This window comes from Haliaeetus leucocephalus, unplaced genomic scaffold, assembly GCF_000737465.1.
Source record: "Haliaeetus leucocephalus isolate CR32 unplaced genomic scaffold, Haliaeetus_leucocephalus-4.0 Scaffold184, whole genome shotgun sequence".
Taxonomy (NCBI): domain Eukaryota; kingdom Metazoa; phylum Chordata; class Aves; order Accipitriformes; family Accipitridae; genus Haliaeetus; species Haliaeetus leucocephalus.
The window spans coordinates 8,782,589-8,802,716 of record NW_010972620.1 but is presented as its reverse complement, the minus strand read 5'-3'; the positions used below and the strand labels follow the sequence as shown (position 1 = coordinate 8,802,716).

The window sequence follows — 20,128 nt, the reverse complement described above, 5'->3', positions numbered from 1 at the left end:
TTGCTCACTAGCCTGTAGGGTTGGGGCAGGAGGGCTGGAGACTACGCTGAAAGAGAGCAATATAGAACCTAACACCGCACTGACAGAGTTTCAAAATTCAGGTTGCCCATGGGATCTGAACTTGCTCCCTTCCCATTTAGAGGTAAGTATAAAGATACAAATCTTTGCTAGGCACATCTTTTCCCCACAGGATTGGCTTACTCCCGAAGTAAACCAAACTGCATTTCTTTGACACGCAGATTTTCAGTACTTTGTCTCATAATTCTCCATGTGGCTCCGTGCCTCACTGGCTGTTCATTGATGAATTCTCATTCTGAATAATGAATTATCAACTCCTTCTATTTATGGTGTTCATCACTGGAATACACAAGTATGGACAGATCCACAAAAGTAACAGCTTTCAGTCACGTAGCCAATCTTTAAATTTTTCATTTATTAATTTGAAAGAAAAGCTTGATTTCCCAGGTAGCTTGTGTAAAATAGATACCCTCATAGGTACACATTTACAATCCAAAGGTCTGAGAACAAGAACACTCAGAACTCATGTATCTGGATTTCTAATTTTAAGAAGTCATCTAAGAAGTCATAAGAGGGAACTGGATTCCAGGAAAAATATTTGATACAAATAAAAACAGGAAGACCATCATTGCCTCATAGGACCTGGAGAGCAAAAAGACAAGACAGGCAAAACAATATGCATGGAAAGATAGGCAGAGAAAGATAAAGCTATTAGCAAAGGTGGGGCTTGGATTAGAACTAAGTCCTGCTCCAGCATCTATCCATTCACCCTCTCCCACATATCCACAGAGGTCTTCTCTAACAGCTCCCATTGACAGATCTCAAGAGTTTTTAATGACTAATGTTAAGAAAAAATAGAGGCTTATGCCCTACACAAGGAGCTGTATTATCCCCAATTTACAAAAGAGGGAGACTGAGGCATGAAGCAACCTCATCTCTTCTCTCACTTAAACACATAGCGAGGACTGAAGGCAGAGTTGTTCCTTCATTTCCTCACCAGAAAAGCGATCACCTTGCATTTTGCTAGTATAAAATATTAAGATTCTTTAGTAATTTTGTTCTCAGGTGCTGCATTTCTATGGAAACATACCTTTTTAAGGTAACATAAAAATGCTGACTGCTTTTAAAAACTCCATTTTACTTACCTGCCTTTTACTGCCATAACTGTTTCTATGGAAACTAGAACTGGCCATGATTCAGTCCTACAACATGAATTCTCACTTGTCAGTTTTACCTTAAAGTGCCACCTTCAAAGTCCTTTAATAAACCAGTAATAATTGTGTTGCCTAATGAGTTTTCATATTAAACAAAACAAGAAAGTGCGCTTTCACTGCATGTTCCACACAATATTTTGTGGGTGTGGTCTAAGTCTAAGAATTTTAACAGTGTGCATGATATGACTCTCTTGGTTAAGGATATGATCTTTAAACAGAGAGACAGTTTATTAGCAGTAAAAGCCCTAGTGTGTGTAGTTAGACTTACATAAAGGTGACTTATACCAATATGGGTATGTCTAGACTGCTGTCACAGAAGCATACTGTAGAGATACTGAGTAAAGGGGTAAATCAATCTACAGTGAGCTCTGTGCTCCCACAGCTAGCTGGGGTACTTCTGTGCAGGCATATGCATATGGTATTCCCTGTAGGTACAAGAGGGGGAATGCACTCAACCAGAGTTAAGTGTTAGTCTGTGTTGGGTGGCTACTGTGGAAAAAATAAAGCATGCAAGCTTAAGGCACAACTATTCCATACAGTTATTCAGAATTAGAATGTGTAACTTGAAGATAGGCTCCTCCATTAATTTTACCTTAACCTTTCACTCATGTAAAAACTGTAGGCTCCCTTGTGTTCATTCATTATTTCCCCGAGTTAACTCAAGTGAGAAAAAATCCCTTTTCCCTTGTTCTTGGAGAGCAATCTCCAACAGAATGCACTCTCCGTCACAAGAGTCCAGCATGGCCAGCAAGGACCAACTTAAAAACTTCCAAGGACAGATTCTTTCCGGAGTGACTTATAAATTCCTCCCACCTCATCTCTGAGGCTTTGCAGTTTACCAGTGCTTTTAAATTGCAACAGGGGCAGGGCAGAGAAGGCAGACACTTTGTGTCTGCATCAACCTCCAATGCACAGAAAATAGGTGGCTAGGGGCTTTAGGCAGACTTTACACATACAAACACATCTAAAACACAGGCAGTGCAGCATCAAAGTTGGAGGCAGTAGAACCTGTTAGAAGCTGCATGTATGACTATACAAGCTGCAAAGGACAAAGACGTAATCCTATTTTGGTATGATTTTATTTTAAAGAGACCCTAAAGAGCAACATGATTCTCCAGACTATCTTTTCCTCCAATATTTAGCTGAGCAGAGCTCCTCCCAAAACTCATCCAGCCCACACACTTGGCTGACACCCTCAGAAGAACCAGGTCTGTCTTTCTTCTAACCTAAGAGAGGAAATCACCTTTCCCACTGAGCTAACAGACTTCTTTTAACCCTTTCCCAGCAAAATCAGCTTCTGCTAATACAGAACATTTCAAGAGAATGAACAAGCCAGTCTCTTAAATTAGATGCCATGCTCTTCCATATGGTCCAAGACACCATATACTTTCCTTTAAAATATCCTCAAACTCTTGCCAAGTAGGTGACTTTTCCATAATCAAGCAGCAACATATGGTTAACTCCTGAAGTGAGTTTGAATTTAGGAATCAGTATTCCAAACTAATTCTTCCATAGATAGCCTTTGTTTTTAAGCATCACTTCAAACTGATCAGTAATCAGACCAGGAATCTGAAAAGTGAATCTCCCCTGTGGCCAACCAGACCTTTCTGTAGGCATAAACTAAAGTTGTAATTCCCCTCAGTACCACTTCAGTCAGAACCTGGACTTCTTTCCCTGATTTCCAGAGACATTCAGGGGCATTGGTGGGGGCGAGGCTTCTACAACTCTTTCTTAATCCTCTTCTCTTTTATTTGCTTCTGCACAGGTACATCCTTTCCGTATCTGTTCAGGCCCATACTAAGATCTGACTAGAAGGTACCCAACTCGGAACAGCAACACTAGGAGTAGGGCAGTCTGCAGGGAAACCAACTATTGACCCCTGCAGCAAGTAGGTAATTTACAGCAAAAGAATGATTCATACATAGTTTTTCACTATGGACAAACACACCATCTCTTTAAGGCCAGAGTTTTCCACAGGCCTCTGAATGCAAATGCCAAATATTTTGTCATGCCTTTCTCTTAGCCATGTAACAACAAACCAGAGATCTGGCACACATGGGGCTACTCACTGGCTTTCCTCATGCACATGGTTTATTTTTCCCTGCTATGTCAATCCTTATAGGGCTTTACCACTACATTCTGCCTCCTGGGAGTCTGCTATTTCAACTGTTACAGGGAAGGTGCAAAGGAAACAGGAAGGATATGTTCAATCCTTTCTACTCTTTTCAAGTTAAAGGTCTCACCACCATTAATTAAACAGATTAATTAAACAGCCAAGGCCCTGCAGCAGCAAGCCCTCTCTAAGGGTAAATACTTAACAGCTCCAGGCTTTGAACTGTGGCATGTAACGGAGTTGTGATTATTCCAGATCAAACATCTTGCATAATAACTTTCTTTAGGGCAATGTTATTTCATCAATGTCTTGTGTTCCTCTGCAAGCACAGATATGGATAGTATTTTTCCCCAAAGGTGACAAGGAATAGAAGACATAAAAGGCAACAGGGAGCATGAAGATTACAGAGGGTCTTGCTGGCTTTCATATTTTCTTTTCCAAAGCATCTGATTTATGGTTTACCATTTGTGATGTAGGAAGCAATTTAAAAATAAACAGCAAAACAGTGGCTGATTTTGAGGATTCTGAACAGAATCCACAACAACATGCATCAGTAGTGCACACGGTAGCCAGGGGAATCTAGACATGCTTGACAAGCAGTGAGCAAGGTTGCCGGATGGGGAAGGGATGCAGGACCCCATTCCCGAATTTTTGTTTTCAGAGAGAGGCGAGGACTGCTTTTAATAGTGGGAAAGCTGTGCACATTCAGGAATACATATTTATAGACATGGGTACACCAACACTGCCAGGAAGAACAACCAAATCTTAAATCTTTTGGTGGTTTCTTGCATGTGCTTTCTCTAGCTATTACAAGGTATACATAAAAAGAAAGATCCACAGCTATTACCATATGGAAAGATCACAAGATCAGTCTTTAAGCCAGAAAAACACGTCCTGACGTGACCACTGCTGTAAACAGCACTCTTTAGCAGTGACTTTTCTTTCGGGCTCACTGGATGTAAATGTGAGGATGGCCATGTCACATCTTACTGCAGGGAAAGAACCCAGTTTCTTTTCCAACTCCCCTGCTGTATTAGGATGTCCAGAATCAGTTTGATACAGCTTTCACTAGGAATAGCAAGGAAGTCAGCAAGAATATTAAAACAAGTGTTTGGACAACTTCTCTGAAGCTGGACAAAAACAGCATTTGGAGAATCAGAATGCTCTCTTTTTCCCCATCTAGATCATACCAGGTAATAGTAGCTTTTTAGGGTCTCTCAATCTCTCCTTCTTCTCTCCTTTATCCTGAATGGACCAGAACAAATGTATCATCTTCTCTCTTTAAAATGCCATATAATATCCTTCCATAGTGCTGACAACATCACTGTTACTCTCCAGCAGTTCCAAGACACGGTGCATCACCACTTCAGCCAGAGAGGGGTTGTAGCTCTGCCGAACACAACTCAGGACATGAAGGAAATGGCAGCCTTTTTCAGCATCTGCAGAAAAAAAGGAAAATGTAGCCAGGCGTGGAGGAAAGACTTCAGTCTAACTGTCTCTTTTTAACTATTATAATCCAGATTAGTTATAAAAACCCCACAGCTGTTGGAGAGGAAGAATACCCTAGGTACTAAAGCAGAGATGCATGTATTCAGAGGGAAGAGAGCCAGTCTGTGCCTACAGTTCTCCAGTTATCAACTATTCCCACTGACTTTTCTGGGAAGTGTCATGGCTGTAACACTAGTAATAAGGTTGAAAGATAAGCAGTCTTGCAGACTCTAATATACAGGGCTCATTCAGCACAACCTGATGATGAGGTTAATAACTTAAGGGTACCTCCACTGTCCACCTATGCAAGCCATCCAGTTTCTGCAACTGCAGAAGAAACCGAACGAAAATCCTTTAGCTCATACACAACTTCAAAAACGTGTATAACAGAAGGCCCGTGGCCAGGACCTGTGACTGCTGGCCCAATGCTGGCATCTTGTGGAAAAACTGCTACAGTGCAACTTTCATTCACCTAGCAATGCAATCCCATCCCCGCACTTCAGACTACTCAGACAGTTAGGGGAGTAGAAAGTCACAGAACTTCAGTATCAAATTTTATCTCCCTTTAAGAGAAATGAACCCTGAAAATGTACAAGAGAACAGAAATGTAAAAATAATCCCCTTTCCTAGACGGCAAGCCAGAGACAAAGGTCCTTAATGGCTGCAGTATTGCACACTGCTACTGCGTGCCTGGTGGAGCTGTCATTTGAAGCAGAGCTGTCCCAGTCAGCGTTTCCTCCAACAGACCCTGTAAACCCACTAATCATCAGTGCTGCAGGCTCCCAGTCTCCCCAAGTGCTGAACTCCACAACAGATTTATTTCTCCTCCGTGGCTAACAATGGAAAACTAGCATAAATGAGACACATCAGCACAAACAACTTTCCTCCTCCTCAGCTCTCAGCATACATGATGTAAGGTAAGTTTGATAAAGGTACTGAGAAATTGCCATGGGCCAGGGAGGTCCCTGTATTTTGTTGTTGCTGCCTTGTTTTTTATTTTTGCCAATCTCTACAATCAGCTGAGCCCCAGAACTGCCTTAGAAGCTGCTGAGAAAAGTCACTAGTAGATAGGAGGCAACACTGAGCACTGGTAAATACACAGTTCAGCCTAATTCCTGTTAGGCTGTGAATCAGGCAAAGATATTTCTTTAGAAGTCAGTGATCCAGCAGATAAAAGATGTTTGGGGCTGGTAGCCAAAAATGCGTCCACCACCCTAGAATGGGTAAGTGCAGAGAACAGAACAATGCTTCTACCTGGTCATAGTGACTGTTGTTGCAAACAAAGTGGGTAGCTGCATTTTGCATTAGTCATAGGTTTGTCATAAGACGGTAAAAGTGCCCATCCCTGATCTACAGTAACTTAGCTTAAGTCTCAGTGAATTAGATTAGTGACTCAAGTGTTACCCAACAGTACAATACATACTTTCCTCCTAGATGCTGGTAGAAAATAGCATTTTGGTGTAGCTGCAGGTGTGTACAATCATTAAGTAACCCAGAAACATGCCTAGTCTATGGCCCAGCTTTGAGGGAATACAATCCTTGCAGCAGAGTGATGCTGTCCCTCTTCCACTGACATACTGGGTTCTAGCTTTTGTCCATCAGCTGAGGTAAGCCAGGCTGTGATTAACTGTCTTGCCTGACTACCAATATCAGAGAGGACAGAGTTATAGAACTACCACTATTTGCCCACTGGGTCCATTCTGACATATTAAATTTAACTTCAAGTGGTTCTGTTTTTTCCATCTCTACTATTAGTCTCATCTAAACCTAAAACCTGAGCAAATTTGTCAAGAAAAAAAAAAAAAGAAACAAATCTGGACTAAGTCTACCATTTTGCAGTTCAGTCTGGAGTAAAAATGTACTGTCATCATTTTCTGGCTATCTTAAGTCTCTGGGTAGACCCACAGTGGCCTCACATGAGGGCATTTAAGATCAGACTGTTTGGAATTAAAATTGGAGCCAAGAACTAGGACTGTCATGTAGGCATATTACAGATCAGGGTTTGTGGAGCTCTGACTAGGCATGCTGAGGCTTTTTTAATATGTACAATAGTTCCAGCCAGCTGGGTTGGGCCTGAGAATGTGTCACAACTAAAGCAATGGGGTGAGGCATTGCCTTGAAAACTGGCAGAGAAGTAACTCATTGGAGAGAAGAGCTTCGTTTATCATAAATCAGTCTTCCTGTCATGGAAGATTAATATTACTCTTGAACGAAAATGGGTGGGAATTTCTTGCAACAAGCAAGCAAAAGCCCTTGAGGTATTACTGTGTTACTATCTCACTACGAGCCTGCTCACTAGTCAAGGCCAAGCGGGTGGCTAAGACTGCCATTCCACCAGCAGAGGGGGTCCGACAGTCACATTGAGCTCTGCGCTCTTGCATCATTCAGTGACAATAAAAATAGCCGCAGTATCCCGTTGGTTTTGATGGAAGCTTCTTGGCTTTCCTTCTCAAAATCTTCTATTACCAGTGACCAGGACATTGAAACGGTCCTTCTGAAAACTAGCAAAGAGACACTGACCTGGAAATTGTCCTCTTTACAACAGGAAACTAAGTAGGTGGAAAGCTTCAAGGAGAACAAGAGGCTCTCTAAAGCAGTTGCTATTTTTAATCTGCTGAGTGTGGAAAACATGGCTTTGAGGACTCGGGACTCTTCACAGTCTTTTCTGTGACTGATCTACAAGTTACTCTCTGCTGTTGACACCTCCTGACTGAGAGAAAGAACTTCGCAACATCTCCTGTAGCACTGAGAGTACTTTACCAGTGTGATAAAGTAGAAGAGGGGAGTTAACCACCAGGCAGTCACTCAGTGCCCTGTGTCAGCTGTATACAGGTTCTGGCCTTACAGTGGCACAATTATAAAAAACACCAAACAAACGGGTTCTCAGGAGAACTAGCTGATGTATAAAATGGGCAGAGGAATGATTTGACTCTTACAGAGAAGATGTTTGTATTTGTTAATTGGATAAAAGACAAAAATACAATGTGATATGTTAACTTGTTGCACCGCAACAGCCTCAGGTAAATGACCCCATCTTCATCTGCATGCCCAGTGACATCTACTCCCTCCATCCCACAAACATACAGAACTTCTACCTCCACCTACAAACCTTGTCTACAATTGTACCACTGCTTAAGGTAGCCAGCTGAAAACTCAAAAATAATACTACTTCACTTAGCCTTTTTTCACTGCAGGATAACCATCATATGCCAGGTCCTATGAGCAAGCTATCACTATGGCAATAAGACACAATAGGCTTGAGGGACAGGGATAACTCAGAAGCCACATGAGGTACATTATCTGAAAAGAAGTGGATTTTGTTAGACTGACATCCCTACCTGCAAAGAACAACCACCTGAGCACTACTTGAGCTTAAAATCTATAGAGAATATCCTACTGACTTAAGTAAGTTTCACTATTGACTTAATGGAGGCAGGGATTTCACCTTTCTGTACGGTCACTTTTATGTCAACTCCCCCGTAGAAACTGAACTAGCAAGATTTGCTACTTATCCAGAGAGCAAAGCAACAGCTGCTAGGTGCTGACCTAACTTCATTACATTTGGCTCCTCCCAAAATCTAAGTATTCTCAAAAGATATAGATCTAAGATAATGGCTGCTTATTTCAGATCTGAGAGGTTTGCTTCCTGCTGGGCACACCTGCTCTTTCTCTCTCCATGCTCACAGGAAGCTCCTCTTGCACTCACATTTTTAGCTATACTGATTAGCTATACCAGCAACTCAGCTCTGAGTTCAAGGTTAAGGACAAGAAGCATATCTAATCCAGCAGCAGGAGGAGATACTGTCATCGATATATGAGCACCAGCTCATCAGAGCCCTGGTCACACTGCTACTTACGCCTGGGTTTTCGACAGTCTTCTTTAATCACATCAAGGGTCACTTTAAGCAGCTCCTTATCATGGTCAGTCACCTGGAGGAAACAGAAGAAACTGGCAATTTATAGCAGTCTATTTCACAGTAGATGGCATGGCTGTTGAAAAGCAATCCAAGGCCATGATGTATTCTAAACTAACACTGTCATAACTACAGTCTGCATTATAGACTGCTTCCAAGACTAATAATGAATGTTAAATCTTCAGTTATTATTTTTAGTACCATTAGCAGCATCCAAGAGTTAGGTGAAGAACCTGATATGCCAGAATTCAACCCAAAGGAGGGTGACCAACTCAGTAGAACACCAAGTTTCAACCCACTGCAATAAAGAGAACTGTCCCAGGTCCCAGGCTTCAGTGTGCTCAGCTGTGTCAGCACAGTTTGACAACACAGTGAACACAGACTGCTCTTGGAACAGCAGCAGTGCCTAAGTCTGGTGCTGAGTTCTGAAAAGAACAACTCACTGGGTGATAGAGAGGTAAAAGCATCAGTGAAGTAAGCTGCAGATAAGACTTTTGAGTAAACAGGCAGCACTTGGATGTCCAGCTTCTCTTTCTGAAACATTTCTACTGTTTCTGCTGACTATGAAAGACATACCCCTGAACTTGTTTGCAACCACAGCCCAGTTCCTTACATGGTATAAGTCCCTGGAGCTACTAGGTTTCTGGAAAACCAGCCCTTTTTCTTGTAGCATCCTTATTGCTTCCTTAAAAACACTGTGAATCCTTCTGGAACTGGCGTCACTTTTTGACTTCACCTGGATGGGAAGAAAGGAATGAAGCAGATGGTGAGAAATCTCAGCTCAACTAAAGTTACCAGCAAAAGCTCCATATGCTTTCAAGAGCAAGAGGACTTCAGGTGATTTTGTTACACATTTTTCTTCATTTAGTGATTCACAAATCATATCTGTTATGTATGAACTAACCAACATCCCTAAGCTTTAAAAAACAAACAAACACCAGAAGCTTGTGCTATTCTTAAGGAACCACAATCTCCGAACTGCCTTCTTTGTATTTAGCAGCTATTTGATTATGTACTGAGAAGTCCCTTTTGGAATAGACTTGATGCTCACAGAGCATTTGACTGTTTAGCTAATCAAGCTTTGCTCATGTTCAGAGTTTTCCTGGTAATAAGGGTAGGAAGACAGGGAGATCAGTGCTTTGTAAGGTGATACTCAGGAGGAATCCAAGTGCTGGGGATTAGATTCCCATCTCCTGATTTTAAACTGAGGAAGTAATACAAGCAAAAGGAGGAAACTGGCAAGAACAGTATTTGTTTCTTGTCCCCTTTGTTTCCAAATTTTTACACAGGTTCTGGTCATGCTCTTAAGAGTTTCTCCACAGCCTAATGAAATGAAAGGATAAAGAGCATACAAAAAATTAAGACAGGTATATGAGATAAGGGAACAAAGGATTCAGTTTTGAAGGCAGGTGCGAAACAAGTCTCTTGTGAAAGGAGAACAATGTGCCTGGAAGTCCATAACTGAGGAGGTTATTTAGAACAAAGGTTTCTGTGTTTGGGATGCATCTAACAGAGTAGGAAGGAAGAAAAGGGAGAAGAAAAATCAGGGAAAAGCAGGGTTTGTTTGGAAGTAGAGCTGAGCTAAGACAGTGGAATGACAGCTAGGGAAGCGGAAGGAAACAGTAAGTTGTGGAGAGGAGAAAGTATGGGTAGATAAGAGCAAGACCATGACTTACTCTTCTCCATCTCTATCTGTCCTGCTATGTCCTTCAGCCTCCCACTTGTCTACACAGACTGGTTCAATTCCCCAATGGTTTCCTCATCTGTTGGGACACACTGTGCTCCCTGTGGTTTTTTTTGAGAACAGAGCTAAACTGCTTCCCACAAACCAACACATGATAGCTAGAACCACACCAGGGCAACCAAAGCAATATTTGCCAAGCCATTTTTTCAACTATCACCGTAAATGCTCCCACCCTGTTCTGAACAAAAGTATCAGACTTCACATATCCTACTTCACTCAGCAGAAGCACTCACAGAAGCCTTGGGAATGAAACAGGCAACCACCATGCACTAGAATGAATCCACAGGAGTATGTGAAACAGACACTACATTAGCAATGGAAGAATATCTTTTCACAAAACATTTATTCAATCCGTTTGCAAGTCTCAAGTGAAACTCCAACTGCTTCTAAGCCTGGAAGCTGATGTGCCTGACTGGGAATAGTTCAGAGATGCAATAGGGATATTAGCATTAGCATGCATCACAAGTTTCTCCATCCCCTTCCTCCAGCTAATCCTCAATATTTCCACAGGTCATAATCACATGTCTCTCTTTCTCTGTCTCACAACAGCTAACCGTCTTTTTCCTTTCAAATCAACAGTCAAAAATAATTGCCTAATAGTTCAGGATAATTAACATAGAACAATGGCTTAGTTCAGTTTTCTCCTTCTGTTCCAGACTGAAGAACTTCAGTGCCCAAATGTTTGTCTGTCCCCCATCCACCACATGTATATCAGTTTGGATAACAACAGACACTGCTTCTAATTACAAACTTGACTGTACATCTGGACACCATTCCAGTCAGAGTCTTAATACCACTATCATGTTTCTCCTCATAGTCCCTTTTCTGATGAACTGAAGGAACAAACATAAAATGTAGCAGGAAGGGTTAAGTGAAGAATGAATATTTTCTCATGGAAATGCACATTCTCATAGCCATATGTAAAATGAAGAGACTTTGCCTCTCACTGAAATGCAGTAATAAATCCTCAAGAACCTAAGAAACTGCTAGCAAAGCAACCACCTCAAGACTCTGATCAATTTTTAATGTGAAAGCAAACGTTTGGGAAAGAAAAAAGATAAAAATATCTCCAAAGAAGCACGATAATTATTCAGTTTGGCTCAACACTGAGATCCCGTCAGAAAGGGAGATAATTAAAAACAGAGTCTGTGTGAACTGACACACAGCTCAGCCTGGATGGATACTGAAACAGAATCACTAAGAATGCAAGTCAAGGCATTGACAGAGTGAAGACAGAGAGGCAGGCTTGGGAGCGAGAAAATAGGAAAGCAGCTGCTATATATCAGCACCCTCTCATACGTGCTGGAGAGTCCAAGGGAGAGGGCTCCATGGAAGAAGGGCTGCTCCTGAAGAACATATGAGGGCTCCTGCCCTCTTCAGAGGCTTTAATATTATCCTGAAATGACAGGAAAAGTTTGGGTTTTTTTCCTAGTGTGCTCTAGAATATGCTTCCTCCTCTCCATCCCTCCAAGTAAAGCAACAACTGAGGAATTTTTTTGTGAACACAATCTAAAGTTAAGTAATCTGTTCTTTTGGTCCACCCCAAATATCTCCAGCATCTTATCCTGCAAATTCATAAGTCAATAGTAATTCTTCCCAATACCTTATCACTTTCTTTTATGCCAAACCAGGTCCTCATTTCCTCTGGACTTGAATCCCCCCTCACAGCCAATGTACACCTAGAGCTTGTGATTTAGTCTACTGAGCAAAAATCTAAAGGAGACTGAACATGGGGCTATACACAAAGAGAAGAAATCTAGGACTATGAATTCCTACGTGATTTCACATCCTTGCTTTTGTTTCAGGAGGAGATTGAAAAATGATTGCATTTCAACAGTTATAAAGATGTATTGTAGCTGTTAATGTAGTTCCTTCTGAGTCACAGTTTATAAGCCTTTTACTTTTATGACACTTTTTATCTGAGAAATGCAGATATCAAGTAGTTTAACTGCTGATCCAAAGCACTAGCAAGATTTGAATCTGGATTTTGAATTTACCTCTCACAATGCTCACATCTCATTTTGCAAAGTGCCTCCCTTCAGCATGCCTTTGTTTCAGGGTGCACAATTTCAGGTTCCCTGAAGTTCTGACAGCAGGGGATCTCCCCAAATTGGGTCCATTTCAAATAAATGAAACTGTACATCCAAACACAGGAGCATCCAAAAATCATTCATTGCTTTTGCAAAACATGTTTCCTCCCTGCCCCAGCGAGAGAATAAGAAATATTAAATAAGAATTTTACTGTCACTACCCTCCCTCTCATGACCAGCCAAGGACTTTGTAGCAAAGCCAACAGAAGCATCTATGTCTCCAGAACTAAATTGGTATTTTTAATCAATATAGTCCATCTGATGGGTCTCACACAGCTTAGTGGGCTGGTGCTGTGCAACCAGTTATTCTCAGATCTTTAAAACAAGACAAACTCTCTGTACAATCAATAATAGGTCAAAGAGTGAAGTGGTACAGGAATTAGTCACTCTGTACAAAACACTGAAAGTATGTAACCTTTGGCTCATTATGAATCACAACACACCCTGATGGTGTTAAAGTTTCCTGGTATAACCACACACGTGATTCTACTCATGAATTGCCTTCTGCAATTTCTCATGCCATGTTTAATCCTTGGCTCAGACAGGTGACAATTTTAGTAATAGTGATTCTGGACATGTCAGTCCTGAAGTCCTATAATAAGCTTTGCAATATACATATTTAAAGTAGCAGTGAAGCTTCCTCAAAAGGCAGGAAGACAAACACATAGCATCAAGAATGTATAATGCACTATGTTACCTACATATAATGCACTATGTACCTACAGTACAATGTACAGCGTATATACAGTAAGTTTGAACAACACTGTAAGACTCCCTGCTTTAATTACTTGTCATTGCTGACCTTGAGATAATATTCAAATCAAGAGAAGTACAAACAGCAAAGTCTGGAAAGCACAACCCAAGTTACGTATCCAAGCTAGTGACATACACAGACTGGAATGGTAATACTAAAATAGCACACACTATAGCTAATGCATGGAAGAAGTGCATAAAAATGGTTAATCAAGACTGGCTGGTTGCAAGTTGTATTTAATCCAGTTGAGAAACTGGATGGATCAAGTTCACATGTAGTTTTCTTTAAAAAAGGAACCAAAGGCTTGTCCATTTGCCAAACATAATTGCCTAAGTCCAGCAAGTACACTCCTTAGGTTCTCTAAGCACAAGATTACTTTTTCTGGTTTTGCTTGTAGTCTTCCTTGTGGTACCCACCCCTCCAGTCACAAAAGTAATTTGTTTTAAGGGATAAGGGAAAGGCTATAGCTTAGGGATAGAGGGGGCACTAGTTATGTGAAATAAAGTTCTACTGGGTTTAAAAATTGTAACAGATTTGTTAATTTTTAATTATTTTTAAAAACACCATGTCTTCCAATTCTCTTACCCATCCTCTGTAAACTATAAAATTAAATGTTCCCTAGTATATGTCTGAGCAGAGGACATTATTTGAGTTCTGCCATGTGGATCTGCTAGAGGGAAATTTAATCTGGAAAGCCAGAAGACTGCACTGCTGGGGAACCATTAGAACTGGAACTAGGTATTGTAGGACATGTATGGGATGTGGACAGGGCTCAGGTACAGTAATGCTGAAAAGGAACAGAGACATGCTGCCTACAATCAAGCTATCCCAGCTACCTCCTTCCATCTTCACCCCCTGCTCCTCTCCACTGCCAGTGACTCCATAGCAGCTCACCACCTCCCTGGAGAAAATATTCCATGAGGAGATACCCTCCCACTATGATGAGCACTGTGCAAGTACTTTAAAAGTTGGGAAAGAGATGAAAGGGGTGCACCACTTCTCCTAGGATCACAGGGAAAGGAAGAGAGAGGCAAGAAGAGCTTAACGGCAACTGTGCTCTAGAACACTGGAATCAGGTTAAAAAAAATTAAAGTTATACATCCAAATAACTCATCCTTTCACAGTCAGGAAAAGTGCAAGAAGTGAACAAGCGTGTATATTGTGGTGTGGCCTAATTAGTTTGGTCCACTCATCTAGCTCCTGCTTTGCCAAATAAGCATGAAATAACATCGTTCCACATTAGCAGCACCCTTTTTCCTTTTGGTTTGAGGAAGATGCAAAACAGAAGACTACAGAGGGAAAAAGAAAGGAAAAGGGACAGAAATCAGATCTATTACACTTATTTTTGTGGATCAAACTGGGTACTTGATCCTTTGCCAATTATGAGAACTGACACCTTCAAGCAACAGAGCAGAGGAACAACAAAATGCGTTTCTGGAGCATTACTAGGTGCTCCTCTTAAGGCATTCAGGTCACTTGACAACTGCAGGTTCTTTCTTACGCAAACATATATAACCCTGTTTGCAAGGAATTAATACCAAAGGGCAATAGGGAGAACTGCAATTTCTAAATAAGCATCTGTGTGCCCAAATTCCTGGGACATACACTCACACCTGTGCATCAGGGTCAGGAGCAACTATTAGTTATTATGATAGCTCCTCATGGCTGTTAACAATGCTGATGCTACATTGTTTTTGTTGGTTTGGGTTTTTTGGATGTTTTTTTTCCGTGCTTTTCTATGTTCTGCACCAGTTCCTACTTTAAATGGCTTTGCAAGTTTTCATCTTGATCTTTCTATAAATGCTGAAACTTCAAAGATGCAAGTTTCCAGTATTAGTCACAATGACCACTACTTCCTTGAATGTAAAGTGTTTAGGAACTTTTAATACTGTTCCAGCTAGTTTAGATAAAATACCCTGTCCCATGTTGGATATTCTAGTATCAAACTTTTCTGTCAAAAATGAGAGTAACTCCTGTTATTGTTTATATCCATGCTTGCTTTAAAGCAAACAACAAAAATACCTTTAATAAAAAGAAAAGAAACAGCTATCAAGAAGCAGCTATCAGAAGTGGTTCAACAAGGCCAACAAGAATAGAGCCACTTTGCATTATTATTTGACATCATCTACAAGGGACTGTTTTTTGTGGTTTTTTTTAAGAATTAAACAAACATCAGACATTAACATAACATAGCACTTAACTTTACAGTGCATATCAGAATCAGGCAGTGAAAATGACTGCCATGGATTTATTTGTCTACAAAAAACCAAAAAGTAAACAAGTGAGTCACAACACTCTAGTTTAAGTTTCAGTTGCCTTTGGTAACATGGTAAAAGCCGTAACTGTTACTTTTGCAGAAATGTACCACTTTGCACCATTTGAGAATCTGGTCTGTAATTTATCCAAATATCACAGAGTAATATAAAGCCATTTTACAAAATGTTTTTTGTTCTATTTCCCATTCTGCAGTTGATCAACAGCACACTATCTCACTGGAAAGTTTCTTAACATTTTGGCTACACGCAACTGCACGTAAACTGATTTCAATTAAATCCCACCTTCTGATCCTTTCAGTGTGGCCTTTCACAACTAGGGATTTCCAACAAGAGAAACACTTAGCAGGGAGCACTGTTCATCCACTCATTATAATCTCCTTTTGAAAGCTACATCTTTATCAATATATTGAGCTTCAAATGAGAAACAAGACAAAGACTTTATGCTCCCTTCTCCTGATCAAATTCAGGATCTCAAACCATCTGTCCCAAACAGCTCCAGCACCTTAAAGGGATCTCCTTTTCTGATTCTGCCACTATTTACAGATCTAGATAAGTTAGTGCCTGTTGCAGACTGTAAGGTTACTCAGCCCTAATACAAGATTACCCTTAACAACAGAATTTTCTCATACGGCTTTCTTCAGTCCACTTTCATATGTCTCAACTCACAAGGTTTCTTCAAGGTCTGTAAATAATTCATGCATAAAGCTAAAGTACTTGTGGTTTTTGAATCCTCTGAAGGCAACAGTCTCTTATCTGGTTGTTTATGCTTAAAAAAAGTACATGTTATTATTTCCTTCCCACTAAAAACTTGAAACAGTTACATTCACTCACCTCCTGACAGCTGTGACTGGGTAGATGCGCACCAGCCAGCGGCACTAGAGTATCAATCGTTTCCAACTCCTGTTGGTAAAAGGTCTGAATTTTGTTTTCTAATAGAAAGCCTTTCACTTTCTCATGCAGCATATTGATTGAGAAATTCTGACCCTCCAAGTCACTGCAAGGATATATAGAACATGTCAAAAGGCAAGAAATATACTACTAACATTTTTAGAACAATTACCTAAAGTTACCCTGCTAGACTGGTTTTCAAAGATCAAAAGGTATTTTACTGTCCTTAAAGAATCTGAATTTAAACCCTTAATTAAAACAGACCATTTTTATATGCAATATCCAACTGTTCCTCTTCAACCATTTGCTCTAACAATGTTGTAATTTTAAGATCTATAATCTCTGAAACCATGCTACATGCATCAGACCTGCCAACAAGCATCCAGCTACCCTTAAACTGAATACAGGAATGGGTGTTTGACTCAGTTTACTGAGGCTATGTATTTGTGATTTGACGATGACAAGGACAGCAGAAGTTGAGAGTATTTTGATTGAGAAGCTCCTCATCCTTACACATAAAACAAAATCAGGCAAGGACACTCCTCTATCTAAGGTGTTGACCTCACCCCCAAATCTTGCTCAAAACACCAGCTTTTTTTACTAGACGCAAGAGGTCTGTACACAGTATTTTACTACCTTCCTAATATTCACTTTGGTTCAGCACTGTATTTCTTTTCTCAGATTATGGACAGGTATCTCATCTGAATAGATCATCAATTGTTTGGGAGAAAAGCAGGCTGCTACTGTATGGTTGTGCAGAGTCTAAATCACAGTGGGGCCCTGTTCTATCTTTCTCCACAGTCATTATGATAACAAATAAATGACAATAAAATCCCACACTTTGCCCCAAGACCAGTCTGGGTACTGCATTTACCTCTGTCCCTCCTCAGGGCCTTGGAAAGGTTTATCATAAACTTCTCTATAGAGACAGGGGAGCTCCAGCATTCTTGAAATCTGAACATCACACACAGGATCATCCACTTTATCTGGAGCAGCAAAAACAACACACATAGTTGGCCAGGGCTGCCATACCAATCTTTTAAGCAAGCATACCTGAGGCAGCACAACAGAGCTTCACATGCCAGTATTAAATTGGCAAATTTTGTTCACTGTTGTTTTTATAAAAACAAAACCACCAAGGCCACTCCTGCTTTTACAGTTTACAAGGAGGTAAATGACCTGTTGTGGTGCACTGCAGATTATGCTTTTGTCTGACAACTTATTTAACTGGAATTTATCGTCTCTATTTTACCTTCCAGCAGTCTTTATCTATTAGATGAAGTTAACACATAGTAAGGAGCTTTATTTGGGCCAAAGTGAAAGCAATTTAGAGGCTATTTGAATCGTGTCGCTCTCCTTTAATGAAACAATGGTATTATTACTAGCCCTTGAATGGGTTATATATTTATAAATCTTCTGTCTGGAAAGGAGGGTTGAATTCCCTCTCAGATTTAGCTAGAGCTGAAAAATCTAGACTTTTTATCAGCGCTACACAGGGTTTTTAAAAGACAGGCTTCCCCCCACCAAAGGAATCATTTCAGTATTGTCTCTGAAAGATTTCACTGGGGAAAACCAACTCTTACACAATAGCACAGACACTGCGGAGACGAGTTATGTAACTGGAAGCTCCTGGGGTGTAAACAGTGGGCTGCAGAACCCTGCTGCCCAAAGAGCTGTTGGATACAGGGGCAGCACCTGCATGCAGGTCTGTGCTCCAGTGACTGAAGATGAGGAGCACTTCTCAGTCATTCTGCAGAGCCAGAGAGTTTAGGAGAACCTGGGCTTCAGTGGTACAATGTGCCCATATGCTGCTGTCTGCCCACAGAAAGATTATACAGGCTATGACAAACAGCAACCGTTCCTCCAAAGCAGCTAATGCTCTTGATGAAGTGCAACATAAAAGGTCACCAACTCCCTTCCCATGGGCTTTGGCTGTTCTATGTCAACACAAAAAAAACTGAAGAGCAAGTCACTCTCACAGATACCCAACTGCAGTATCTGCATAGTACCCTTGTATTCATGCTAGTCATCTTTTACAGATTTTCCAGGGAAGCCTCATTTACAGGCAATCCAATCTCGCACATTAAGTAGTGTCTTCTAACCTTACCCTACTAAAATTGAAATAAAGACATACATATGAAAATGCAGAAAAATGAGATGCCAGAAAATAAAGTGGAAATTATGCAATGAATTACATACAGCTTAGATCTTCTCATAAATTCAGACAACTAAGTTACATATGTCCCAGATCCATAACACTCACAAAAACATGAAGCCTGAATTTCTCTTTGTTGCCTGTAGGTTCGGATGTGACCTCTGACCCTGACAACATCCCCAATCTCCAGCTTGGTTTTCTGGCTCACCATTTCTTGGAGTTTCTTCATCTGTTCAAGCACAGTAACACTGCTGGGTGTGCTTGGATGACCTGTAAGAAGTGAGAGAAAGGAGATCAGGCATTAAGGCCAAGAGTACTGTCCTTTTGCATTCACCCAAACACCTAAGTATCACAGGAATCATACTGCTAAAAAAGGGGTAAGGTCCCAGGCACCATGTGTCCTGGCTAGCAAAACTTTTGGGTGACAAAGTTAGTTTACAGTATTATATTTATTTAAATAGTTCACCTAGGGAAAGTGTAAAAGGGAGGACATACTGATTTACCACTGAAAATGTCATAGATGGCTTACAAAATTGAAACATTAATTTGAAATGGGTTTTGTCATTTTTTTATTTTGACTTGCTAAGATGGATGAGGAGAAAAGAAAGGTCAGCTGAGCTTTTTTACATAAAAGAAGAACAAGTCATCTGAGGTGGGGCCAAAGTATTCATGTGATGCAATTTGATGTCTACACTGAGGTGAATGCAACTTGACAGAACTTCACATTTACCTAACACACCTTTGCAGAAGAATAAATACTTCATAACTTAAAACCTGATTAATGATCCAAGTACCCCTAATCACAATTACAAAAGGCTGGAAGAAAGTTTCCTGTGACCCCTAGGAGCTGTCTTCTTTAGCAGGTACAAATTAATTAATTTCCATTAATAACATAGTGTCCATTCAAGCACTACTGATGTACACGTAAAATAAGAACACAAGGCTGAAATGGGCATTCTGTGTCCTCATTCTATTTCAAGCAGTATTTTATGCAATACCTTTAATGAATTTAAGTTCCTCATAAAAAACTGCTTTGACTGTGGGTCCCCACTATTTTTTTTGGAAAGCTGTGCCACAACATCACCTGTCTAAAAGTGAAAACTGTCTTCTAGATTCCAGTTGGGATTGTTTATACCTCTTGTCATATCATTGTTAAATTTAAGTAAGTTTGAATTATCTGTCTGTATAAATGGGCTTGTTCCACAGACATCAGTTTTTAACTTTTACATCAAGTCTTCATTTCCCCATTCTGTGCGTATGTAACCCTAGCACTCGCAGATGACACTAGTAACATTTATTTCAGTAGGATTTGATCAGATCCATATCAGGGTTGTCAACCTACTACATGAGCTTTCAAGAAGGTCCAAACCAGAAAGTATTCCATATTTGATCTATGAGAAATGGTGGGAGAAAAAGAAGAGAAAACCAGACAATAGTGAGTTCTGCAATAATAGATTAATTTCAAATGCCCATT

The 20,128-nt window shown here is 40.5% G+C and overlaps 1 protein-coding gene across 1 annotated transcript in view; it reads right to left on the bottom strand.

Annotated features, from left to right (window-relative positions):
* Positions 1–3,747: 3,747 nt before the first annotated feature.
* Positions 3,748–20,128, bottom strand: part of OBFC1 (oligonucleotide/oligosaccharide-binding fold containing 1) — a 44,024-nt gene continuing 27,643 nt past the window's right edge. The window contains exons 6-11 of the mRNA XM_010564785.1: positions 18,763–18,924; positions 17,374–17,485; positions 16,443–16,605; positions 9,361–9,483; positions 8,691–8,763; positions 3,748–4,784 (exon numbers count right to left, since the gene is read on the bottom strand). Of these exons, the coding sequence (XP_010563087.1) occupies positions 4,627–4,784; positions 8,691–8,763; positions 9,361–9,483; positions 16,443–16,605; positions 17,374–17,485; positions 18,763–18,924 (791 nt within the window). The 3' untranslated portion in view covers positions 3,748–4,626. The remainder of the gene's footprint in view (positions 4,785–8,690; positions 8,764–9,360; positions 9,484–16,442; positions 16,606–17,373; positions 17,486–18,762; positions 18,925–20,128) is intronic.